Source organism: Chaetodon trifascialis, chromosome 17, assembly GCF_039877785.1.
Source record: "Chaetodon trifascialis isolate fChaTrf1 chromosome 17, fChaTrf1.hap1, whole genome shotgun sequence".
NCBI lineage: Eukaryota > Metazoa > Chordata > Actinopteri > Chaetodontiformes > Chaetodontidae > Chaetodon > Chaetodon trifascialis.
In genome coordinates this window covers 9312340-9339782 of record NC_092072.1, presented here as the reverse complement: position 1 = coordinate 9339782, position 27443 = coordinate 9312340, and the positions used below count along the sequence as shown (strand labels likewise).

Sequence of the window (27443 nt, the reverse complement as noted above, 5' to 3'; positions counted from 1 at the left end):
GACATAACAGCAGCTCTTTTCCCCCTGATGGCAAATGTTTTATTATGATATTGGTCTTAATTTCAGGCAGAGCGGCCCCCCTGCACTATAAAACACAGCAGAAACGTGCTGGTTGTGTATTTGATCCACCAGCAACACAGCAGAGGCTTTTACAGGTCCCTGTCCACAGTTTAAGCTGCTCTGGTTTCACGTGCATCAGGGTAACAAGATGATAGTTAGCATGTTAGCTTGTAGCACAGCAGACCAGTGGCAGTTTGCTGGCTGCACCTGAGGCCATCAGAACACAAGCTCAGTATGTTTGATGCAATATAATGCAAAATGCCACCTGGTTCTGTCATTTGTGTAATGCTACAGCTAATTTCATTTTATTCCTACCAATGTTTGTTGCTTTTTATATGCTCAATTGTCAGTGTAACCTCAGATGACTTTCTCACATTACAGTCTTTAGCCACATGCTAGTTTGTGCAGCATTCTACAAAACCGTGGGATCCGATGTTGCATGCTACATGTAGCATGCTATTTATTCTGCGGCAAATCAGCTTGATCTTGCATTGATTATGATAGCACGCCAGGTAACCTAATCCACTGAGTGATCCTATCATGTTAGCTGATCTAATCTAACAGTAGCAGAGTGCTCTAGCAGAGTAATACAGGGTTATATAAATGTCTGGTGTGATGTCACACGGTGACTAATCACCATAATCTGACCGAGTCATTCATGGGACAGAGCAGATGAAGGACAGAGTAGGTGGATGGATGGATAATATGTTGCATGTGTGAGGTAGCTGCAAGACAAACCTTTATAAAGGGGCAGATGAATTACAGTCAAGAGACAAACATCTATACAGAGATAAGTGAGAAAAAGTGAGAAATAGGAGCTGCCGATGGTGTGAATTGTGTTGTTGCTAGCTGGGGAGACCTTTTAACCACAATCTTCAGTCCTCACTAACCTCTTTACACTGTCTCTGCAGAGAGAGAGAGAGAGAGAGAGAGAGAGAGAGAGAGAGAGAGAGAGAGAGAGAGAGAGAGAGAGAGAGAGAGAGAGAGAGAGAGAGAGAGAGAGAGAGAGAGAGAGAGAGAGAGAGAGAGAGAGAGAGAGAGAGAGAGAGAGAGAGAGAGAGAGAGAGACTAGTCAGTTATTTAAAGCCTCTCTATTCATAGCTCTTTACATAATCACTGCAGTAACTTTGTTCATTTATTAATGTTATCACTGTACATTTGCACAAAAGGGTTTTGAGAGCTTTATTTGCTAACATCACCAGCGGTGCAGGGCGAGGCTTTTGGTTTAATACTGATGCAGTGAAAGACAAAACAAATAGCAACACCAGTATGTGATGTTTGATGCCAGTGGTTCCCAAACCGTGGTCCGTGGACCACGAGGGGGGTCGTTGAGAGGGTGCTACCACAATCAAAACTGTGGCACAGGTTGCATTCATGTATGTTTGTTTGTGTTTGTGACATTTAGTAAATGCAGAGTCAGCAGACACTTTAGCCTTTAAGACAAAGACATATTATGTGCGTTCATGTGGGTGAGCATGTTTTTCCAGGCAACAGGCGATAAGCTAGGTATGTGTGTGCTATTAGTGTAGGATATGTGAGGAATGCAGAACTGAATGTCTGTGTGTGAGTGTATTTGTTTGTCAGCACATTACTCCCACCCCTCCCCCTCCAGGGAGGTGAAGTCATCAAAAACAAACCACCACCGAGCTCTCAGGTGACGGCAAGGGACAAAGAAACATCAGGAAAAGCAAATTCTTTAAAGCTGCAACGAAGAGCTATTTTCATTACAACTTTGTTATATTATTGTTTTGGTAAATCAATAGTTTAATCAATTATTCACCCTGTTAGTCCTCAAAGGGCACCTGGCTGTGCAGCAGTGAAACAGAAATACAAGATAAAATCCAAAGCACATAAACAGTGAAATGAATGAAAAATGGTAGAAAACACAAAATCTTTAAAAGGTTCAATTCTGAGTAAAAATGTCAGATCTTACAATATCATGAAATATTTAAAATTTTGATCCTGAAAACACGTCTGTTGTTGTGGGCCATGCAAAAACGGTGCATTTTGTTCTTTAATTTGGAGGACTTGTTGTGGAGGACAGATGAAACTGGGTGTAGCCTCTAAAAGGTCAGAGCATGATAACAAATGCTCTTTTTATAAAAATGACCAGAACCACAGTAAAATGTCAGGAAACTGCTTAACAATTACACATCAAGCAGCAGCAAACACACTGCTGCTTTTTGTATATACTCGCATGAAAAAAACACAAATAAAACCAAGCAAATTTGGGGACAACAATTGCAAAGTAGCTACAAAGAGACTACATAACGCTTGAAAGACGAAATAATAAATTCCTCTTCTCATTAAAAGTTGAATTCATGAGCAAATAAATCAACTTTTTGTACACTTTTGTTGTTGCAGCTTTGCTTGGTCTGGTATGACCAGCAGCTCATGGTGGTTAATGTATTACTTTATGACTTAACTACACATGTTCTGCATTGCATGTTTGCCACAGTGGGCTGCCATTCAGCATGATAAACATGCAGTTGTTTAGAATTTTATGCGCTCTTTAAGACTATTTGGTTGAATATTTAATGCAGAAAAATAGAGATTTTGGCAATTTTGAAATGAATGAATGAATAAATGAAAGGTCTTTTGGGTTATCGAGCTCCCATCGCAGATGCTTTGTTTAATTAGATTTGAGATGTAACTTAACCTCGCAGCTAACGGGACGTACCGCTTAATCAAATGATTGACCTCATCCAGGGCGTTTGAATGGCCCTGAAGCACTCTGACAGTTACATGAACACCCTGATCCTCAGCAATGAGCGAAAGGAAATTTCCATTAAAGATACAAACCTTATATTAATATTACATAACAAATGTTTACACACAAAGAATGTTGTCTATATGGAAAACACAGTGTGCACCAATTACAGAACCAGTTGGACTGCAGTACACTAGTTAGTCAAAGTGACTAGAAAATCTATAAATCCTAACATTACGACACTCACACAGACACACGCAAACACACACGGAGGGCTGAATAGCAGCCGGTGAGAGAGGCAGTAATGGCTGGCCTCAGGGTTGTTTTATGTGTGTGTGTTTAAGAAGGAGAGTGGAAAAACATCTGCTCTCTCTCACTGCCGCCCGTGGGCTTTGACAGTATAGAACTGATGGATGGATGGATGGATGGATGGATGGATGGATGGATGGATGGATGGATGGATGGATGGATGGATGGATGGATACCGACAGACTGATCGTGTCCAGTCATTTGTTCAGCTGAAATGATGACGGTGGGAATAAATCTAAGTTTAAACCATCTGTTTGCTTAGAGAAAAGTAGTGGGCTGCAGATTTTAACCAGTCAATTAAAACATTCCTTTCTTGCAGGCATATTCTGTGAACACTAACACTGTAATAACACTGTAACTGCCCTTAAGGATGGAAAACAAAATTCCTGTGTCATGTGTGTTTTTCTGGCTAACTGTAAATTTCCCACTAGAGAAAAATACTGACAGAAGAACAGCAATGAGACAGTAAGTGAGCTATAGCATAACAGATAAACGTAGTATGTTCAGGTAGTGTCTGTTATTACACCCTCACAGTTTTCAGCTACATTCATTCATCATTTTATTTGTTCATTTAAAAGGCACAATCCTCTTAAATAAACAACCATAAATGGAAAGATCAGCTGCACAGCTAATTTTCAGCTGTTGTTCGTACCTGCTGTATTTGAATTTAGTCTGAATTTATGTTCATTTTTGCTCATTTTTGTGAGGTAAACCTCTTAAATCCAAAATATCAGGAATATATCAGACAATTGCTCAGCAGCCTCTGGTCCTCCCATGTTTCACGCTGCATCTTCTATCATGTGACCAGATCATATTTTGGTGCTTTGGGAGGACGCGGATCAATACGGCGCATGAACTGAGCCAAATGAAGCATCGCTTGAGGTTGCTGCAATCATTCACCCGCATGTTGGCAGAGAAATGGAAGCTGTATGCACAGTTTTACCTTTAACCTGGTGGAAGCGTCCTTCACGGTAACCTTGGGTCTAACCAACCAGACTGTTACATTTCTATCATTTTGAATTGACGCCTGAACGCACCATTATGAGGAGCGTTTTTGCTGACCTCCTGCATTTCTGCTTACGTAAGATTGCTGATGATTGGCTTTATTGATTGCTTCTTTGGTTGGAAAAGGGCAGCCCGCGATGCTGGTTGGAGCTTCCTGCGTGCGATAGGTCAGTCACAGTCAGGGGTCCGCCTCCCTCCTGTCAGTCACATGCGGTCGTATATTAATATAAATGGCAGATGGTCGAGGCATTAAAATAGACCTGAATAAATACATTGTGCGTCTGTGAATTCACTGGATTTCACACTTGAGTTTTCTGTCTCTGTCCGTCCCTCTCTCTGTCTGCGTCTCTCTCAGTAGGAGGCAGCCACTTTACTGCAGTGGTGTTACGTAACTCTGCAGACTGGAAGCAGCTGTGTGTGTGTGTGTGTGTGTGTGTGTGTGTGTGTGTGTGTGAGAGAGAGAGAGAGAGAGTGTGTGTATTCATGCAATTTTAATGCCACCTTTTACACAGAGAAGGCGGTGGCATTTTTTTTTTTTTTTTTTTACCCCTATGCACACACCCAGTCACACATACATTTAGTGGATAAGAACTGGCCTGTTTTGTGTTTAATCAGCTGAATGGGCGACTCTAAAACCAGTTTCCACTCAGTGTAAAGCAGGGCTGCGTGCGTGCGTGCGTGTGCGTGTGTGACTCGCAAAACAAAGTTACAAATATCTTTACAGTCAAGAATAAAAGTGACTAATATCCAACATAAACCGATTTTAGAGTGAAATTTTCTCGAGGTTTTCATTTTTTTTCTCCTTCCTGCGTTGATTTGATGAGCAGTTTGCTATCAGCTGAGCCATACAGTATGTCGCTCAGTATTTCAGTCTATACTCGGCACTTTGCTAATGATGACCTTGGATGTGGAGCTTTGCGACGATGTGTGTGCGTTTGTGTGTGTGGGCACTGCAGACTGTGTGTGCCTGTTATGTGATTGATGTTCTCGCCACCTCTTGCTGCTGGGAAGTACAATGACTCACTCCTCTCTCTTTCTTTCTCTCTTTCTCTCCTTTCTTCCACTCCTTCCAGTCCTTGTGAGCATAAATGTTGGCCGAAGTTGAACTTAGCAAGTAGCACAAGCTGGTATCTTTCTTTTATTTGCTATTATCAGCAGCGATTGAGTCACTGTGGTTTCACAAAAATCCGCAGGATGTTTTGTGTTAAGTTGAAAGCTGTTAAAATTTACAGTGCCTATAACACGTTATCACCCTCTATGAACTTGAACACTTGAACTAACATTTTATTGTTTTACTATTGAATCTCACTGGATTAATGAAGCTTTTTTTTTTTTTTCATGACATCTGAAATAAATATCCAAGCTGACTTTTATTAGGCACGAATATCAAAACAGAAGACTCCTTTGTATCAGTTCTGTGTCGGTTAATAATATTAATCCAATTTGATCCATAAAATACCAGCAAACAGTGAAGCATGTCTGCAAGTGTTGTAGAAAGTACTTGCTTTGTCTGACCAGCAAAGATGTCAAATTTATCAAGATAAAGAAAAGCAGCAAATCACCACAATTGAGGAAAACAATTAGTGCAAATAATCATTTGTTGTAGCTCTAAACCTGTGCATAAATAAGAATAAATTGTTATTGTTTTTAAGACTTTACAGTGAAGTTTTAATATTTTTCATGAGACAAATGTCATTAAATGCCTTCACTCTCTCTATTAGAGACTCTGCAGCATATATGTGGCTGCTTGTGTAGGTCAAATGCTGCACTGAACTGAACAAAACCGGTCAAACCAGCAAAAAACTGAACTCATTGCTCAACTAAAGAGTCAGAATTAGCTGCATTTCTTATCTGAGACAAAATAAATGACACAGGCAATGACTGAAAGAATCTTTGATCTGTGCTGAATGAAAGATTCAAATCAGCAAAGCAATTTGTACCTTTACACTCAGTGTGTTGATACAAAGCACAGAGAAAGTCGTCCGAGGGGATTCTGGGAAATGAAGTAAATGATTGACTGAGCTGGAAGTACTGACGGGGGCAGGTTTTGAGGGGGTAATGGGTACCTCATCCTCTGAAGATGGATCCGTCCTCCAATAATCAGTCTCAACCAGCTTAAACTGATCCGTCACTCACTTTTTACACATTTGAAAAGCTAATAATTCAAAAATATTTGTATATTTTTGCATACATGTAAGATCACAGATCCTTTTTTAAGTAGAAGAAGATCCTAAAAGCGATCTAGTTTGCTGCAGAGACAGAAATGTGCCCGCAGCCTTCAGCTACTGTTGGCATAAAACCCACAACCAGACGCTTATCAATAATGAAATATTGATGTTAATATTTCAGATCTGCTCCCGAACTCCATCTGCTGCGTGTCTCCGCTGTCTTCCCCCCCTCCCTGAACGCTACACCTGACTCAGTTCACATGTTTTGTTTATTCAAAAACACCTGCTTCCTCCTTTCCTTTCCTCCACTCGCTGTCTCTCACTCTCTCTCTCTCTCACCCTCCTTCCTTCCTGCCCACTTTCTCCCTTCGCGACCTCTGCCCTTCTCTCACTTTCACACCATTTCTCTGGCTCTTTTCGGGGACGCTTGTCATTTTTCTTGTGGTTTTCTCACGCCAGCGCAGGATATGAAAGGATTGTTTTGTGTTAATGGGAGAATGGGAGCGGGAGGGATGGGAACAGAGAGAGGAGAGGTGAATGTTTGGTGGTCCTTTAAGAAAAAGTCAGATTGTGTTGTTTCAGTTTGGTGTTTATAGCAGCTGGAGGGAGATATCAGACTTTTTGTTTGCTCACTTTGAGTTCATTGTGTGTGAGAGGAGGTTTGGTGGGAGAGGGGGAGGTCAGAGAGAGAGGGATGGGGGGTTTGTTTGCTGGATTGAAACACAACATTGTGATGGTCATTAGAGGTGAAGTAGGGACATCAACAATAGGTACAAAAGTACTAATACTGCACCTTAAAAATACTCAGTCCTACATTGAAAATGTCACCTAAGTCAAAGTATGTAGGAAAATGTACTTAATGCAAAAAAGGGCTATTATATATCACATTAAATTATTATTACTCATGCATTCATGCAAAAGGAGGTTGAGGTGGCATCACAATCACCCAGAGCCCCCAGTAACACCTTCACAATAACCCAAACCTCAAAATTATTCTGACTAAATAAAGATGAATGAAAGTTAAAAGCAGCTTCTGAGAGGCTGTGAGGATGAAATGTTCCTCTGTGGAAAATGGCAAACATATCACGGCTGTGACGACTTGTTTCAGCTGCACTTGTACACTTCCGTATGTTTTGTATGCAAAAATCTTAGGTAGGAATGAAGTAGGAGTAGGAAGTGGCATGAAAAGAAAAGACTCAAATAAAGGACAAGTTCCTCCAATTTGTGCTTGAATACAATAGCGGAGGAAATATAATTTAATGCAGAGTCAGAGCTAAAGTGAGTACTAACGGCAGCCCGATGGAGTGGAATTGACTGGAGATGATGTTCAAGGTAATAAATGAACATGTCACCCAGAGCAGCCGTGTGACTCAGAGTCGTCTTTTTAATAATGTTTGGACAACAATGGAGCTCTGTGGCACAGAGGAACAAGCTATATAAGGCTTTCAATACACAGACTTTGCCGGTCGGATCAATTTATTGCTTAGGATTTATTCACGGTGAGAAAACAATGGAATTAAAGCCGACAGTCTTTAATAAAAGCTTTCCAGTGCTGCTGCGTTAAACATAGTCTCCTCCATATTTTAACTTCTTGTCCATCAGGACAGATGAAAATCTGGACTCTTCATTATTATATCATATTATTATTTTATATTATTATAATATGTTATTATCCAGGCTGGACACACAACAAAGAGTTTTCTTTAATCATTATTCAGACATCATTAGAAAAACTGTGTGAATTCCACCATTAAACCCCTGTACATTTTTATTTAACCTTTCGATTTCACCCTTGAGCATTAAAGTTGGCAGTCCTGTTCAAAGGGCAGCAGAATCTATATTTTTTTTGTTTTCCTGTGCAGCAGAATACAGAGGACGCTTTCTACAACGCTGGAGATGTTTTTATCCAAGCATCATGTTGCTTCGAGAGAGAATTTCAAAACGAATCGTACAAGTGCTAAAACACACATACAGTAATCCTTGTTCAGGATTGGAAACAAGGAGCGGACTGTTGAGAGAATTTGCAGCTTAGGTTTGAGGACTCATAGTATTCATATGATCTGAAACGCCTCTTTGAAGAAGCAAACAGTGGGAAACATTTCATTAGAATAACTTTCAAAAAGGAAAGTCTGCAAGTCGAAAAAGCTTAAGTAACTCTGCTGAAGAAGCGCGTTCTTATCCGAGTGGTTATTCATTTTTCACTCTTTTCACACAGTGAGATCAAACAAGCCGTGTCTAATCCAAAATCTACTCGTCAGAGAACAGCTGGAACCACAGAGATGTTTTTCTGAGGCCTGACGTGGAGAACCACACATCAAGTCCACTCAGCAGTGGAGATGAATGGGCAGCCTGTACTGCAACGGTCATACTTACCATATTTAGTGTGTGTGTGTGTGTGTGTGTGTGTGTGTGTGTGTGTGTGTGTGTGTGTGTGTGTGTGTGTGTGTGTGTGTGTGTGTGTGGGAAATGTGCATAGTAAAACGAGCTTTGATGATAGATGGAGCAGATTGTACATTTTTCTTTCCCACGATCAATCAACAACACTCGCCGCCGTCTGCCAGCTTGATGATATGAACTTTTTTGTCCGTCTCTCCATCCTTCCGCCTCTCTCCCTCTCTGTCCTCCTCCTCCTCCTCCTCTCTCACTTCATCCTCTCTCTCTCTCGCTCCTCCTTTTTCTTTTTTTTTTAAATTTCTTTGATCTCGATCCTTTCTCACACTCCCTCTCTCTCCGTTTCCTCCCTCTCTGTCTCTCTCGCTCCGCTCGTTTCTTTTTCTCTCTTTCTGTAATACTTCCTGCGTTTTTATTCTCTCAGTATTGTTCCCCGCGTGTGTGTGTGTGTGTGTGCGTGTGTTTGTACCTACAGTACTAGGAGTGTGTGGGAACTCAGCTGTGAATGTGCGTGTATTTTATTTTGTTAGGTGAGTCTGCACGTTTGTGTGTCTGTGTGGGAACAGAGACATGTCTTTATCTACTAGGTGTTGACTGTGTTTGTCTTTATAATTTGTGTGTGTGTGTGTGTGTGTGGGAGGGAACTGTTTACTAGAAACTGTTTTCCTGTTTTGATGTTGACAAACCTACAGACAGACAGATTCCTATCTGCTGCTGTGTCGCCTGCTTTATGGCTCTGAGTTTTAACGGGTATTGTGTGTGTGTGCCTTTTGTGTGTGTGTGTGTGTCTCTGAAGGCTATATATGTGCATGCTGGTGTCTTATTTTTGCGGGTGTGTTTATCTACAGGCTTTGTGTGTTTGTGTGAAAGACAGAGAGAGGGAGAAACAAAGCTTTCCTTAGTTCGAACAAACCCCACAACAGGAAGCCCCGTGTGAATGACACGGCCATATTAGGAGCCAGGAAGTGAAGGTGATGGAGTCTCCGTGGTGACAGGGTTCCCAAGACCTGGTCACCACGGCGACAGGGGTCAAGCCCTGTTTATGGCCCACTCATGAGAAACACAAGAAGTTGACAGTTGCGCAGGACGGCGGCAACAAGTGAGGGCAAATGTGACGCTGCAGTGTGATTCTGCAGTTTGAAAGGGAATGACACTCAGACATCTAAATATAGTTAAAAGTGCAGCGGTGTTAAAATCACTGGCTGTGTAATCTCTGACAGAAAAAAGAAAGTCACGTTTTCCCAGAACATGTGCATCAAACTGTCTGGAGTGAACTTAGACGAAGTAAACAAGCCAGTATACCAATTAACAACTCAGAGAGGCTGATTGGCTCCTGCTATGCTTGTTTACATGCTGTCTAACGAATGAAAGGATACTTGGGGCGGAGGTGGGGGTGCAAGGGGACTGCTGGGCCTGAAGTCTATGTATTTTATCTTAGTCTGGGTAAAAATATCGATCTAAAAAAACATCAGGAGCAAGGAAAACCAACTGTGTTTTTAATCCAGGTGAGCTTTGAAAGGAAGATTTCATGAGCAGCTGAGGCTCAGTGGGTAGCGACCAACATTTTTTAGAGATTTTCACCAGAACCCGCATGACTGTGGTGGTGTGAAGTAATCAGATGCTGCTTTACGTCGGCTGGTTTTGCTGCTTCTTTTACTTTCTGAGAGCTCATCTGTGTTCAGTGCAGGTGATTCACGACAGCAGCTGCTGTTACAGTGACAAGATGTGTCACTATCATATCAGTTTCTATATAATCAAAGCTAACAAAGCTTTTCCATGACTCACGGGGCTGATGGATGGCCTCAAAGCATCCGCAGTTCACTGACAAAACATGGTGCAGCTGCATCACAATGAAAGACATTACAATCATTCTGATTTCCATTAAGATCTTTACTTTGCATTCACAAACTAACAAGCCCAAAACAGCAGCATTCCTGGCAGCTTCTAGCCTTTAGTTAAAATACTTGGTGGAAGGTGTGAAGTGCTGCTGCTTGTCATTCAGACGGACGTGGGTTTGAACCAAATCATCCAGACTAACATTTAGACAGATGGGAAAACACCCAGTTTAATCTGGAAGCTACTGTGCTGTCACTGGAAACCGTGCTGTTGACTCTCTGGCTCTGCGTCACAGATTGCCAGATAAACGTAGAGAAACATGTGATTCACGAAGAGAGCGGTGAAAACATGAAAATTACCATGATTGCAGCAGGGAGGTTTTCATGTGACAGCGGCGTTTGCAAACAAACAACTCCTTCTCGAACTTCCAGAAAATCCTAACCGCTGACATCCACTGTGCATCACAGCCAGGGACTGTGCTGAGTCATGTAAGGTTTCCCTGAATTTACCAACCAAATGAGCTTCATGGTCCTGTGCTGTCGGCCAGAAACCAGTCAAACTCTTATACTGGATGTGCAGCCTTAGCTGGCAGGTAAAGCGCCCACCGATGGACTGCACACTGAAACTGACTGATTTGTGCAGCATGGGGACATTTTCGACCAGCTCCTGATAATTAGATACCGTGGCACTCGGTTATTGATGTTTATCTCACTGAAGAGGTCTGTTTGCGAAATATGAAAGTGCATTTTAGGTTCATTGGCGCCTCATGTCCTCTCAATCATATTAGCTGCTATCAGCTCCCTCTCTCTCCGACTTTCTTCCGTCTTTCCATCTCTTTTGTTCACAGAGGAATGAAATATCAGGCGTCTTCTTCATGCCGATCTGCAGCAAGGTCACATCTCTCCTTTGTCTCTTCCTTTGAGATGAATGTAGATTTAATAAAAAGTAAAAGGGGTTTTTACTTGAAATCACTTTAAGGGATATTTTTGGGAAGTTGCCTCTTACACAAAGTGAAATGAAACGTCAATGTGTGTGTGTGTGTGTGTGTGTGTGTGTGTGTGTGTGTGTGTGTGTGTGTGTGTGTGTGTGAGTTCATAATTCTAGGATCAGTTGCAGCTCAGATCAAAGAGAGAGAAACACACCTTTGTTGATGCTTAAGGTTTAATAAAACATATTTTTTTAATATAAAGCTACAGTTTGGTCTGAATTAATAGTTTTGGCTGTCAGCAAGTGTTTTGGACAGTTAAGAGACATTTTACAGCCTGGACAAGCTGCCCTTTGGCTGTATCTGTGCACTAAATGTATTGTGCATTAAGGAAAGTTGTTATTAAATGGTGAGACGTGGAACCCAACAGTCTGTACAGACGTGAGGTCTCAGACGCTGTTGGACAGTCCAGCAAGTATTCGTCAAACTCTGAGGAGCTATCGATCATTATTTGGGCCAACTCGGGCTGGCATACCTTCAAACCGCAAGCAGAGACATTATCAGACGGGGACAGACTGCAGTGGTAGATGTTTTTTAGTGTCTGTCTCTCTTTGTCTGCTCTATGGGAAAGATGATGTGGCGGCCAAACGGCACTTAATGTATTTGTCTTCTTAGTGAGCTGCATTAAGAGACAGTTTGACAGAGAGACGATGATTAAGTTCTGATTTAATTATTTGAGTTTCAGCTGACTTCACTCGGCTAAAAGACTGTCTGCGTCCTCCTCCTCCTCCTCCTCGTCATTCTTCCTTTCAGCAGCTCAGTGAAATCATGGTTCTGCATCCAAGGACGTTCAGCAGTCTGTTGTTATTTTATTATTTTGGCAGTGATGATGTTTGTGCACGTGATGACTGATTTCATTACGTGATGATTGATTTGTTAAGTTGAAACACACTGTGAGCGTCAGACGCTTGTCTAACGAACAATATAAACACCAAGAACATTATTATAGTGTTGAGGAATGTTTTCATTATGAGTTTAATGGTTACAAGAACAGAAAACAGGAAATATCTCTGCAAATTCATAGCCTCGAGTGTGGAGTGCTCAATTTCAAAATGTGGGTTTTAGAATAGTCGTTAGGACAATTATAAATAATAGAAGTTTATTTAAATGTTTATTGAGCTTAGACTTAAAGACTTAGAGTACACTCGTACCTGAATTATACCCAATCCTTCCCCTCTAATCTGCAGCAGTTTCTACAGATACAGTACTTTTCCTCCGTACGAGTATTTTTAAAGATGATATTTAGGTGAGAGTCTTCAGGTTTCTGCTTAAGCTCCCACTGCTTTCGGCTTTGTGTACACAAGGTTTTCCAACTGTCGTGAACCAAACCCTGCAGGGACACCTGCCCTCGAGAAATGAGTCAAAGTTTACACAAAAAGAAAGCAAACAGTTTGTCTTTGAAGTGAGATGTCACGAGCTGGAGATGGAAGAAAAGCAGCTTTGATGAAGACGCTGCCATCAGCTATTCTCCCACTTGTTGAATTGCTGTTCAGAGAACAGGTGTATGCACTTGCAGCTACAACCGCAGTACTGGACCCTGATTGGCTGACGACACCTGCCTGCCTTTGTCATTCAAATGAGGCAAACGTTCTGATGTCCAGTCAGGAAACATTTAGAAAGACACAGCTGTAATATGATTATTGTGCGTTCAAAGTGTTGATGGCTGAAGTTGATCAAACTTCACGAATGGAGGATTTGAACTCCAGTAATATTTGATAATGTAAAGGTAAATTTTGTCAGAAATGCTTTGCAGTAATTCATCCTCCGTCTTGCTTTTTAGTCCCAGTTTTTTACTAATTTACTGCAAAAAATATGGCCTTTCAAAACATGTATGCACAATGTGCGTGTGACTGGGGGATTACCATTTCATATAAATGTGTGTTTAAAGAGTGCGCTCCACCTCTACTGTTAATTAAAAGCCGGTATTGTTGGTGACAGGTTTGTCTCATCGGTTTGCACGCTGTTGTTTGACATTATTCAAAGCTATTGAAAGCATGTGTACTGAACAGTGTACAGTATGCGCTTCCATTATGTTTCTTCATCCTGTGTGTGTCTGTTAAAGCAAGTGATTTCCACTCACTCATTCTAACCTGAGACCGTTTCATGCAGAGTGTGTGTGTGTGTGTGTGTGTGTGTGTGTGTGTGTGTGTGTGTGTGTGTGTGTGTGTGTGTGTGTGTGTGTGTGTGTGTGTGTGTGTGTGTGTGTGTGTGTGTGTGTGTGTGTGTGTGTGTGTGTGTGTGTGTGTGTGTGATCTTCACCTGGTTTCCGGCTGTGGAAAGTTACTATAATAGGAATGTATTCAGAAATAAAGTCGTATGTACACAACAGTGGAGGTTAGGCTCAAGTCCAACCCTTTTAATGCAGGAAATGGGTTTTAAATTCACATCAACAGTCTGGCATCAGGAGAGAAAACGAGATGTTTCCCCTTCATTGGTTTTTGTCATTAATCAGCATCGCTTTCAGTCGCATTTTATGAGCTGTTGCTATCAGGTTCATGAGCCTAATGAGTGTATTTAAACGTCATTTGTCAGAAGTTACAGGGAAAGAAAATACACAAAAGCCCCAGAAACTCGATCGCTGCGTCTCCACACTCCTGTTCATTTTCTCTGCATTAAGCAGCACACAGGCGTCGATGTCGCGGGCCTTTGTGTGATAATCCAGGGTGAATAAATCCTCCGGCTGTGCTCGGTGGCTGCGGGTTTCTCTTCTTGAACCTTTGTTTGGGTTTTACAAAGTCAGCCTCAGGTCAACTCTTAGGTAACAACGCAATCGATTTCTGCTGCTTTGTACTTCACGTGTGACCTCAGTTACATCATTGTCATATGTGACAGTTAACTGAAAATGCTGTTATTTCGTCATATAATGAATTATGTATCAAAACAACAAGATATTATTGTCATAACCTAAGCTGTCAGCTAAATGGAAAACTGTCACAGCCAATTAGCCAAACAGTGATTATTATGAAGTTAGTCTATATAAAAACAGCAATAATAGGGATTTAACTATGTCAAGTGCATTAAATGTATTGTGCATTATGAAATTAAATAAATAAATACAGTTGCTTTTCATGTGATGTACACTGATATCACTTAATTGCAGTTTTGCTTATGCTTGCTTAAGCTGATTCCAATTGAAAAATGTTCAGTTTAATTAAAACCAATCAAATAAGAAATTTTGTCTCTCACTCCTGCAATTAGGATGTTACGTGCTCCCCCTGGTGGACGACAGAAAAACCTCATGGTCAAATGTCAGTCCTTTCTCATTTATATTTTTGGCATCTGTCTACATGTCTACATGTCTGTAACTGTCTGTCTCTCTGTGTGCAGGTCTTCCAGAGCAGTACTACAGCCTGACGTGGTTCCTCAGTCCGGTCCTCGGCCTCATGTTCACACCTCTGATTGGCTCGGCCAGCGACCGCTGCACCCTGCGGTGGGGCAGGAGGAGGCCGTTCATCCTGGCTCTGTGCATCGGAACGCTGATCGGGGTGGCACTGTTTCTGAATGGATCGCTGATAGGTGAGTTTGTAACTGTTGATTGATGCTTCTTCTTTGTGTATTATTGTTCTGGAAAATGCTGAATTTCAGTTGCACTAAATCACATTTGTTCAAACCACAAAATGTCTCCGTGGAAACAATCCAACAGAGTATACAGTATTTTCTGTACAGCTTTGTGTCATCTTATTTATCTTATGAATCTGCTGCAGTTATAAGTAGTAACTTGCTGTTAAGATCCAGGTACAGACATACTTTATGTGAACATCGGTGATGCAGAGAAGCACCTGCTTTGTTGCAAAATGCTGGAGTCAGAGATTGTCTCCAGACAATATACTGCTCTGAGCATCACACCACTTTCTCAGTACATACTTTGAGTCTTCAGCAATTTAAACTGTGACTGTCTTGACTTTCTTGACAAACATCATTGATGTAATTCAGATGGGATCAAACATTATTTGCCTCTCGCTGTGAACTATCTTACATATCTTTTCTGTTGGTCCTGCAGAAGGAGAGAGACTTCTCCTCTCTGTTATCAAATTAGATGCACACATTTCCTATATTGCTGTAGCAGTATGAACAAATATACTAAACAAATATTTCAGGGTTCTTTGCAATATACATACATGGATATCTTCTCAGAAGGAAACCAGTAGTAGTAAGTTCTCCACATTGGAAAAGTACTGGAGGTGGATTTACATCAAACCAGACATTCAGGATTGAAGGCATGTAGCATGAAACCTGATACTTGACAAAGTGCCAAACCAGTCAGCCCTTGAACTTGGGGATATTTTAGTAGTTACATGCTGTGTATTCATTGAACAGTTGACTTATACAAAATAGCTTCATAGCCAACAGAAACAAAAAACAGCAAAAGCAAAACAATCATACAAGCTGCTAATTTGCAGCTTCAGTTACAAAAACACATTCATGATCTGACATGATAATGTCTAAAACCATGTTTACTCTATGCCATCTGCTGAACACGGTTATCCAAACCACCTGAGAACATGAGGGTCTCAGTGGGAATTGAGTCCCAAACTCTGATAATGTCAACACTGCGGTTTTTACCCAGCATGCATCTGTGCCACAGAGGAAATAAAGGAACGGGACGGCTCCCTTTTTAGAATCAGTGGAGCATCATTTGCCGAAAGCTCAGCCCGCTGAGAGTTGTGTTTGCATGGACTGATGTCACCCTCAGTCTGACCCGCAGCCTATTGCATCATCCAAAGGTCAATCCAAGGACACATTCACCCAATCCAATCAAACAGATTGATCAGTTGTCAATCATGCCACACAGGTATTGATCTTCGGGCTAACTATCAGCATAGTTCCAGTCGCAGCGTCATGAGCCGCATCCTCCTGTACACATGCACACATACATAAAGCGACAGCTGTGTGAGGGTTGTGTAATCAGCGTATGGTTGAATTTAAAGATGCTTAAGCTGAGATGCAGCTATTTTTAGACCTCACTTTTTTTTTATCATCACATCCTTTATGTACACACATGAACTCTGTGTTACACAATCACACAACTCAACAGTAAAGATGGCTGCAGGATCAGTAAGACCTGACCAGTTTGAGCGTGAATCAGATTCAGATGTTTCAGGTGAGAAGGACCAGGGTCAGGTAGTTTTTATATATCATCACACACAGTATTTTTTTCTTCAGCAGACTTTATAATATTGACCTGCTGTTGGCTTTGATCCTATTATCACTCTCTGTCTTGTGGCATTGGGGTCAAAATTGAGGCTGTAAGACTTTAACAATGCACTCTTATAACATTATTGGACTCTCAAATGGACAGAAAGCATCCAAATCGATGCAGATATCATCTTTATTCTGCAAATTCTTCTCCCTTCTCAAAACCTGGCTCCTACAGCATCAATGCAACTTGACTGCAGACAGTTCAGGCAGGGGTATGGCTGTTGTACGCTAGTAGCGGCTAACGTAGCCTCGAGCCACCAGCCGGAATGAAAAAGCCTTGAGTACAGATATGCTTCATTCAGCTGAGTCCAAATAAAGAAACTGAATGAGTTATTGAAATCTGACTTTCAAACTGAAGCACGCACATTTAAGTGTAGACTGTTTCATTCAGCCTTTAAACTGTGTATTCTAAATTTAACTCAGTTCATGTTTTCAAAACCGAGTCTGAATGTAATCTCTGCTGCTTGTTGCCTTGTGTATCAAATCAGACAGAAGGAAGTGGATCACATGTCCCTTTAATTGAATTTACATTATTATTGGACAATTATCAGATCCCACTTGGTCTGGATTACAGAGATGCATGTTATATCCATGGCTGATATAGCATCTTGAATTATTATGCTTCCGTAATTGCATTTTAGATGATAATTACGTCTTATAATGAGGAGCCTTCTCCTAAAATAGCAGGATGGCAAATATAATAATGTTACAGGCAGGTAATTGCATTGCTGCCTGTTAGCACTTAAAGACAGAAATTGTACTGGTGTAATCACACTGCAGCTTTCACACCAATAGCAGAAGTAACGTTAGTGGTTCCCGTCGTCGTATTGCCCACAGCATCCGTTTCATTATGAGTCCTGAAATCTGATATTGGTGCGTCTCTAGTGTGTTCCAGCGGTCGCCCATGAGAGTAAATGTTCCATATTCTGATGCGGGTGAAAAATGTCCAGTACAACAATAGCTGACTGGGCCTTTAAGCGTCTGTAAATAGAACAAAGTGAAATGAATTGTCAAAGGAGTTATAAATAACGAGAGCGAGAGCTGTGTGAACCGCTTTCAGTCAGCAGATTCTATTCTCTTCTATTCAATTCTATTTTGTTCTACCTCCATTCTTCTGCAGAGAGGTTGGCACCCAGGTCGTTTTAGGGCACCAGCGTGTGTGTGTCTGTGTGTGTGTTTGCGTGTGTGTGTGTGAGCACCTTGCCAGTGGGGCTGACATGGGAAAAGACCGGTGACCTGTGTCTGTGTGGGTGAAATGAGAGAGAGAATGTACATTTCCATGGCTGTATGTACAGCATATGAATGTGTGTGAACAACACTGGGTGACATGGGAAAGCTGTAGTAACCTGTATGAGTGTGTGCATGTGTGTGTGTGTGTGCGTGTGTGTGTGTGTGTGTGTATGTGTTGACATGGGAACCCAGGATCAGGCAGTTCACAGGGAAATGCTTCCTGTTTGCTTCCCCCTTTCCACCAATCACAATTCACTTCCTGTCTGTCTGCCTGGCTAGCGAGTCGTGCCGCTCCATTGTCCGACACACACGCACACACACACACAGACGTGCGCGCCCACACACATGCTCTGCTGTTCCTTCTATGAACGTTTTGTTTCCCCGACATTAATGGATTTCAGTTTGTAAAGTCACGCTGCGTCACACTGCCTGTGATATCGCTCTCTCACACACACGCGCACACACACATTTATACACAGGTTACTAAAGCTTTCCCATGTCACTCTGTGTTGTTTTCATCCATTCATACAATTCCTCTCTCAGGCCGTCAGGCACAAACACACATTGAGCAGCTCGAGGGGGCGACTGGGTCACAACTGTAATGAGACACACAAGGTCATGAAAAGCAGCATGGGTAATGTGCAGTGACCCATTTCTCTATGTCTTTGTGCTTGTGTTTGCAGCTGTTATAACTCAGCAATCGGTCATTGATCACACATGCAGCTCTGACCTGGGTTACATCAGCATAACAATGCCAGATGTTTGTGTGCAGATGTGGAGATGTGTGTTTCCTATTCTAGTATTCCTTTGTAAAATTACGATTGATCTTTATGAATTCTTTTGGTGACAACGGTGATTCTTGTGAACGCAGTATCTCAGGAATGCCGTGCGGGAATTTCTTCAAATGTGGCTGAAATGTTCAGTTGGACTCAAGGATGAACTGATTACATTTTGGTGGTCAAAGGTCAAAGGTTTTTGGCCATGACTCATGAATTTATACACTAATTCTGACAGCTTTCACTGTTGGTTTTTGTTGCATAATAACAGCAAACTCACATGTTATAATTAAAACTCCTCTTTCCTGTTTTTCTCCGTTAGGTCTGTCCATGGGCGACGAGCAGGGGAGACAACCAATAGGAATTGTTCTTACCGTCCTGGGGGTGGTGGTGTTGGACTTTTGTGCGGATGCAACAGAGGGACCAATCAGAGCGTACCTGCTAGACGTGGCAGACACAGAGGAACAAGACATGGCGCTCAACATCCACGCCGCCTCTGCAGGTATCTATCGCTGACATCTGACACACACACACACACACACACACACACACACACGCACACACACACACACACACACACATATATTTAATATGGCAATGGTAGGTTTGATTTGATTCATTTGTGGTCTGTTTGATATAAACTAATAGAGAAAATGAGATCAAACACAATCCTTTTCTTTTGTCCACGTCTGCAGGTCTTGGTGGTGCGGTGGGCTACGCTCTGGGAGGTTTAGACTGGACACACACGTTCCTCGGAGCAGCCTTTAAGTCCCAGGAGCAGATCCTGTTCTTCTTCGCTGCCATCCTCTTCTCTGTCTCTGTGGTGTTACATCTGTTCAGCATTGAGGAACAGCAGTACTCTGCTCATGAACGGCTGGACCAGGTAAAATTCAATTTTAGTTAAAAAAGAAAACAACCCTAAGACTTTGGTTTTCTGTGACACCGCCTCCTCTCATTGTCCTCTCACCAGGAGAGCCCAGATCGCACCAACCCGCAGCCATCGGCCAATGGCAGGACTGGACTCCTGGCCCCCAAGCTGGAACTGATCGGAGAGGATGAAACGATGGACACCTACGACCTCTACGACCCTTATGGAGACGACCAGTCAGAGCGTGGAGATATGGACATGGATTTCCTGGAGGTGGAGCTTGTGAGAAGTGAGTTGTGGGATGAGAATATCTGGTGGTCCTGTGTTTCCCAGACTGAAGGAGATAGGAAAGGAAGCAAAGAAGCTCCCTTTCCATGTTATTTACAGATTTCAGCTGGTTTTTATCACAGCTGTCACTTGGAACAGTTTCAGACCGTTTTGATTCATTTACTCCTCATCAGACAACAACAAAGAAGTCTTATCTGTGTGTCTGTGTCTCTGCGTCTCCCCAAAAGAGATCATTTGCAGTATTACAGATGATCTAGATCAGTGGTTCTCAATCATGTGTCTGAGAAAGACATACGAGCTTGCAGGTTTTTATCCATCAGGACAGCTACAAAAAACAAAAAAACAAACACCTCTAAGAAAAGTTAAAGCCAGAAGCTGATGTTTGAGGTTTTTATTGAAATACCATGAGCCACAACTGATCCAAAGGTACAGTTTTAAAAGAAACATGATTTAGTAGAGTAACAAGGAAACTGGAAATACAAAGCAAAGCTAGCAGCAGATTCATTTAGGGAGTAGATGAAAATGGCTGTCACATCTAAACCTAATCACCCAACTCCCCATTTGTCCTCAGGTAAAAGTGACAGTGTCCTGGCCATGGCAGACGCCACCCTCGACCACCTGGACCACGATGCGCTGTTCTTGTGCCACCTAGAGCCGTCCATCTTTGCCGACCGCCTCTCGCCCTATCATGGCTCGCCTCCCACGACCTCCTTCTTCAACCCCAATCGCAGCACTCCGCCCCCGCGGTTCGGCAACATCAGACGCAGCAGCAGCATAGGAAGTCAGGACCTACTCCAAACCAACAACCACCAAACACACCCTCACAACCCCCGGATCTCCCGCCTCTCTGCTTTCTTACAGGAAATGGAGAATGACGACGGTCAGGAGGCGTTGCTAAACAATCAGCTCAATGAGCAGCGGACGCTGAACGGGCGGCTGTTAGCCAGCGTAACTAATGCTGACCGAATGAACACTAACAGGCTGAGCTCTAAGGGACAGGCGCATCGAGCTGGAATGGTCAAAGGTTGGTATTTTATTTTACTCTTAAATTCTTTACTCTTAATTCTGAATGAATACGTATGGTTTCTCTGACCCAAATGTTAACAGCCTTTTAATGATAACCGATAATCTGTCTCTGACTCCAGCTGCCAGTACGGGAGCCCCGATGCGGCAGCCACGCCACCGCCACACCTTCTACCGCCAGCCGTCCTGCACCTTTTCCTACTACGGTCGGGTCGGGAGCCACCGCTACCGCTACCGCCGGGCCAACGCTGCTTTTCTCATCAAGCCGTCTCGCAGCATGAACGACCTGTACGAAGTGGAGGCCAGACACAGAAGGAGGAGCAGACAGAGAAACAGACACCGCAGCGGAAACACCAACTCTTCCAGCGGCGATACCGAGAGCGAGGAAGGAGAGGTGAGATTTGCTTCTCTTGCTTTTTTTTTTTTTTTTTTTTTTTTTTGCGGTCTCTAACTGTGACCACAGTTCATCTCTGCCATTTCTCTCCAATATGTGAAGCGTCTCTCTTTGGTTGATCCCGTCTCCTCTCGTTAGGTTGAGACCACCGTGCGGCTGCTGTGGCTGTCCATGCTGAAGATGCCTCCGGAGCTGCTGCGACTGTGCGCCTGTCACCTGCTCACCTGGTTCTCCATCATTGCCGAGGCCGTTTTCTTCACCGACTTCATGGGACAAGTCATCTACCATGGAGATCCTACCGTATGAGATACATATCCCTGCACCCCCCTCAAATTCAGTTACTTTAATGACATGATAGTGTGTCCAAGCCAATCTGGAATTTCAGAAAAAGAAGAATATCAGTACAAAACATAGTGTGGTTAATCATTACTTTACCTGAAAACATGCTGTATTACATAGCCTCTATTATCTAAATGGATAGAAAAGAGCTCTGAAATTGAGAACACAGACGTTGCAACTGAGTGTTTGTGTGCAGGTTTGCACTCTTGCAACTACTGCTTTTTCCTTTCTGATGGTGTGTAAAGCCTGGTTTTCTCTCTCTCAGGCTCCTGCCAATTCTACTTTGCTGGAAAATTACCACAAAGGAGTTCAGATGGGATGTTGGGGGCTGGTTATATATGCCATGACAGCTGCTACATGCTCAGGTAACACACATCTCGAGCACCTTCCAAACACAGAGGAATACACGTTGTCGCACGCATGAACACGTCCGGATTAGGTTGCTTACTGTCTTCAAGAAATCAAGCAAATTGTGGCATTAAACTCTGGACTAACCCATCGACTAATGTGCGTTTTCCAGCCATCCTTCAGAAGTACCTCGACAACTTTGACCTGAGCATTAAGGTCATCTACATCCTGGGAACGCTTGGATTTTCCATAGGTATGAGCCGCAGTGCAGTAATACAGTAGAGCAAAAATAGATGTGAGCAGCTGTAAAGTATCTCTGGAATTTTTGCTTTTTCCCTCCACAGGGACCGCTGTCATGGCCATCTTCCCTAATGTGTATGTTGCCATGGTGATGATCAGCAGCATGGGCATCATCTCCATGAGTATCTCCTACTGTCCTTATGCTCTGCTGGGACAGTATCACGAAATGAAAGAGGTACAGACATAAGTACTCCATGATGTTGGAAAAGCATGCATCAGGATGAGCTACGCTGTTCTGTTGCATTACTGTTTCTCAAAAACATGTTTTTATCTGGAGCTCTCAGCGGCTTTCAATAACTAACTTTCTCTGCCTCTTGCAGTACATCCACCACAGTCCGGGTAACTCCCGGAGAGGCTTTGGCATCGACTGTGCTATTTTATCCTGCCAGGTGAGTGTCTGTACTATCTTAATGGAATCTTTGAGGTATTGTTTTGTATGTATGTAAAAACACCATGTTGCTCTGTGATCATTTGTCATTTTGCAGGTGTACATCAGTCAGATTTTGGTGGCCTCAGCTCTAGGTGCTGTAGTGGAAGCCGTTGGTAGCGTCCGTGTCATTCCAATGGTGGCCTCTGGGGGCTCTCTCCTTGGATTCCTCACTGCCTGCTTCCTGGTCATTTACCCGACTCCAAACAACCGGTGAGAAACCTGCCATGTCTTCGAAAACAACACTTACTTGGGACTGTCTTGCCAAGAATTAGATGAGAGGACTGAAAACCACTCATGAAATATGTAGCTGCAGGCAGCAGCTGGTTAGCTTAGCTTAGCATACAGACTGGAAACGAGGGGAAACAGCTAGCCTGGCTGTTCAAGATCCTCCTAACAGCTCCTCTAAAGCTCCATTGTTGTGACTGTTTCCAGTGTTTTTGCTAAGTTAAGTTAACGACCTCTGGCTCCTGGCAAAGAAGTGGAATAATTGTATTTCCCAAACTGTTGAAATATTCCTTTAAACCTCAAATTTGGTCCCAACAGTTGTGATTTTTAATTCTGATTGACAGGGACGGGGACTCAGCCAAAGCTTCAGAGAAAAAGACCTTGACCACGCTGGAAAATCCCAACAGCAATGACGTGGCTGTCACCGTGGCGACAGAGAAACCCAGCTTCCTGAAACTCAACAAGGAGGGCAAGGCCACCACCACCACTACTTCCTGTCACACGGAGAATGAGTCTGCTCTGTGATTGGCTGGCCAAGTCAACAGACGCTTTGCTGCAGAAACAACTACATTCACTTTTAAAATTGTCGCTGACAGAAAGACTTGAGGATGCGCCGCCGCCTTCTTCATGCTGGAGTTTACGGACGCAAAGAGGAGCGAGGAGGGCGGTCGGCGTGACTTTGGTCCACTCTTGGTGTCCGTTCTTGCTTTGACATGCTTTTTCTGATTCGGTGTGTCTTTATCAGCTGAAGAAAACAGCTTGATCTGTCGTGGGACCAGTGTTACACCAGACCAACTTGTCCGACAGAAAAGCATTCTGGTCCCAGCGCTGCTTCAGCTGCCATCGAAATTCCTTCCTCTTAGCCATCGTGGACATTTGAGTGATCCAACAGGGTCGTCCAGAAGTGAGAAATTCATTGGTTATGTTTTTAAGGAGAGGTCGTCTCTGTCTCTCAGGGCCTCTAGGAGGTGCTACTGAGCAGCCACCTGGACGGGAAACTTCAGGGGACTCACACATACACGCACACACACCTCTTCATCTGGGGTCAACACAATCGAATGAACACCTGAATAATGAACGTTGCTGATGAACATTCGTCCTCGAAGCTGCAATCATTCAAAAATGCTGAAAATTGTTCTTCCTCGCTGTGGAATCGGCTCGTTCGAGTCTCTGCTCCGTGACGCTGATGGACGAGAGGGTGTGCGTCTGCTGACTTTGGTGTCTCCGGCGGCGGCATCATGTTCACCAAAATAATCCCAACAACACCCTCTGCTTTGCGGGACTTTTGCAGCACTCTGTGACAGAAGCTTTAAGACTCTAGAGACTATTGGAAGTGGCATTTCTGAAGCTAAGAGCCCGAAGCCTGTTTCCTGAGGGAAAATGATTAATCTTGACTCCCCAAATTGATTACAGGTGTTTTTTTGTTTTGTTTTGTTTTGTTTTATCACCCTCGTCCTCATGGCAGGAGTGCTTTAGCCTTCACTCCAGGGATAATACTTAAGGGTCTGAGCATAAAGCTGCCTGTATATTGAGAGTCAAACATGCAAATGAGACAAGTTCCAGGAAAGAAAGAGCATAGATGCAATATGTGCAGTATGCAGGGCATTAAAATCCCAAATATTATTTTCCTGATTTGTTGAGGGCCCAGAATGATGCTTGTGTTTGTGTTGAATAATCAGACAAACCTACATGCTGCATGTTAGAGGAGGACCAGAGATGAGAGAGAAACCAAACAGCAGAGGAGAAGAGAGGAGAGGAAAGGTGTGGAGTTGTTAGCACAGTGTTCGTCACTCGCTGCACATTAGCCGAGCCATCGGTGAGAGAATGTTAAATAGCATTCGGTTTGATAAGTTGTTTGAAATCCTCTGTAAGGCTTTAGAGGTGTTGGATTTGTTCATCTTAGGACACCAGCGAATGGAGCTTCCTGACACTCCTCTGCTCCAGTGGATCCCGTAGTTTTCAGTCTGGAATAGGACAAACATGGATCCTGGATGTATGAGGAGAAAAATGTATAGAAACATCAGGGTTTTTCCAGGGCCTATATTATGTTAGAGAAGGAACAATATGTCCTTCTAGTGTTGAGTATTAGGAGCGCATAAAATCAGCTTTAGGCTTGTTACTTGATGGAGGATTTACACTCCTGTTTTAGGTGTATTGGTCGATACATCTGTGTGTTGTTTGCTGAATGGATGTTTGGAAGAGGAGAGTCAGAGGAGGAGCAGGACTGGAGAAACGTTTCACTTTAAAAAAGGCAGTTTGATGCGCATATTCACTTTGTGTAGAGAGTGCAGTATAGTGCTGTCATGTCTGTATGCTACATATGAAGCCAACACCAGGAGACTGTTAGCTTAGCTTAGCGTTAAGACTGGAAACCATGTGGGGTGGAATTTGTTACATTTGGCTACGTTTGTTCCTGCTAGCTGTTTCCCCTCGTTTCCAGTCTTAATGCTAAGCTAAGTTAAACACCTTGAGGCTGTAGCTTAACGTACAGACATGCGAGTATTGATTAAGTCTCAACAGGAAAGCAAATCAGCGTGTTTCACAAAATGTCGGAGCTTCCGCAAAATCTGATATGTTACGAATTCAAATCCAGACAAAATCATTTCGGCCGTACCTCTTGAAAAACTACAAAATATCAAGAATAATTTACCAGCTTACAAAAAACGTTTGCCACCATAAAATCTGATTTCTTCATTAATATGTCAAAAGACATCTCAAGTGTGGAGTTTAGCTTTGCTTTGACCCTGCTAACATTCACACACAGTAATGAGACATAGCCTGCACGGAGAGGATATATGCAAGCTGCATGAATCCAAACTCTCATTAATACTAACTGACACTGATATACTGTGTCAAAACTGATATATCTTAATCTTTGGAGTGTTTCGATGGTAGACGGTGGTGGATGTGTGAAAAAAAGCTAATTTATAGTTAGATAAAGAGTTAAGATTTTCTTGTGTCCTTTGTTTTCTGACAAATCAGATGTTTTGTTGCAATAGTGGCCTCTGTGAATCAGCGGGGGGAGAGGACTGTGCGGGGGTCGTGTGGGCAGAACAGGGTCGTCGGTGGTGGTGAAATCCTTCCTGAAAACCATTCAGGGTGTTTTTGTTTTCCCTGCGTTCGTCAGACTGAATGGCTGGATTTGGGTCAGTTATCCTGTCAGCTCAATCAGCTGCATAATTGAAAGGAATCGACATGTAAATTGCTGTGAGTTCATTTAGTAATGAAAGTTTTATTTTAGTGTGTGAGAAAGCATTTAGTGAAGAAGCTTATTTTACATTTTTGGAGGGTTTTAGAGGAGAATTCACTCACTGATTATCATTATTTTTTGTTTCACTTGGATGGGTGTCGGTGCAGAGTTTAACCCTGTTTTTCAAAGTCAGTTCCTTCCATAATTTCAGGTACATTCAGTCAGCCCCAGAGCGGAGTAGAGAGTATTTTGCTTCCTGGGTTGACCCTGCTCTGGCTGTGGCGCTGGGACAAAAAAAAAAAAAGAAGCAGCAATGGGACGATGAGAAAAGACGATGAGGGGGGACAGATGCCAGATTTCTTGAGTGGCTTCTGTAAAAACTAGGGCAATAAAATATCCTGGATGAAAAAAAAAATGGACACAGCTTCGGTTCAAGGACAAACGAAGCTTAAAAAATAAAAAATTTGGGGTTTGGGAGGTTTGCATGTGACAACAGCAATATGCATGTGTGGAACACCAAAGTATGACTCTGTACAAATCACTCAAGCTCTTTTCTTTATTGTCCTAATAGGTCAGGGATGTATTTTCTAATGCATGGCTGGATGTTTGTGTCTTTTTGTTTGAACTTAAACGCTTAAAAACAACAAAAAATGTACTCTTTAAGCCGAAGCGTTGTGCTCGGTCCGGGTCAGTACACTCTTAACAAGCACGTGACTTTATAGAAAATTTCAGCATCTTGTTGCTTTTCGACGAAGTGTTCGTGTGGATGGAAGGTGCTGAAATGTGAAAGGACAAGATGTGTCGTCCCTTGTTAGACGTGTAGGCGAGGAACTCCAGGCCGTCAATACTTGAAGTGCAGTTTGAGTGTTTCTGTTCCACTGCAGTGGGAGGTCTTTGGTTTTTTTCGGGGGCTCTTTTCATTCTTAATGTCCCAAGCCTTTTTGCCGCAGACTCCGGAATGTTCAGACAGCAGCTCGGCCTGCTGGGAGATCGAGTTCTTACCTTTGATTCCATCTCGTGACTTCAATGTTTTTTTGTTTTTTAAAAAAGTCAATGAATGTGAAGTGATTTCAGACGAAATCATTTTTGTTTTGATGTTCGACAAGCCGGAGAGAGGGGGGGGGGATCTGACATTGCACAGAACTTGCACATAATAAGTTAAAAAAAAAAACAAAAACAATAGTTGTGTGTTGCAAAAGGAAGAAAAAAAAATAACTGTGGATATTTATTTTTTTTTTAGCTTTCTCGTCTATAAAGGACACTTAGTTTCCAAAAAAAAATCATAAAAGCTATTTGCTGTTACGGGAGACGCTACAGAAGCGGGCTGGGTTGTGTGCGCGCGTGTGTGTGTGTGCGTGCGTGCGTGCGT

General features: G+C 42.7%; 1 protein-coding gene and 1 long non-coding RNA gene across 2 annotated transcripts in view; both read left to right on the top strand.

Moving 5' to 3' along the window:
• LOC139345626 (solute carrier family 45 member 4) overlaps window positions 1-26489 on the top strand; it is a 50975-nt gene extending 24486 nt beyond the window's left edge. Inside the window, exons 4-16 of the mRNA XM_070984370.1 lie at window positions 14792-14980; window positions 18992-19171; window positions 19365-19552; window positions 19640-19826; window positions 20397-20849; window positions 20971-21242; window positions 21381-21542; window positions 21847-21946; window positions 22102-22182; window positions 22274-22404; window positions 22550-22618; window positions 22715-22869; window positions 23229-26489. Of these exons, the coding sequence (XP_070840471.1) occupies window positions 14792-14980; window positions 18992-19171; window positions 19365-19552; window positions 19640-19826; window positions 20397-20849; window positions 20971-21242; window positions 21381-21542; window positions 21847-21946; window positions 22102-22182; window positions 22274-22404; window positions 22550-22618; window positions 22715-22869; window positions 23229-23409 (2348 nt within the window). The 3' untranslated portion in view covers window positions 23410-26489. The remainder of the gene's footprint in view (window positions 1-14791; window positions 14981-18991; window positions 19172-19364; window positions 19553-19639; window positions 19827-20396; window positions 20850-20970; window positions 21243-21380; window positions 21543-21846; window positions 21947-22101; window positions 22183-22273; window positions 22405-22549; window positions 22619-22714; window positions 22870-23228) is intronic.
• LOC139345627 (uncharacterized) overlaps window positions 1-27443 on the top strand; it is an 86408-nt gene that overhangs the window by 58005 nt on the left and 960 nt on the right. The window lies entirely within an intron of this gene.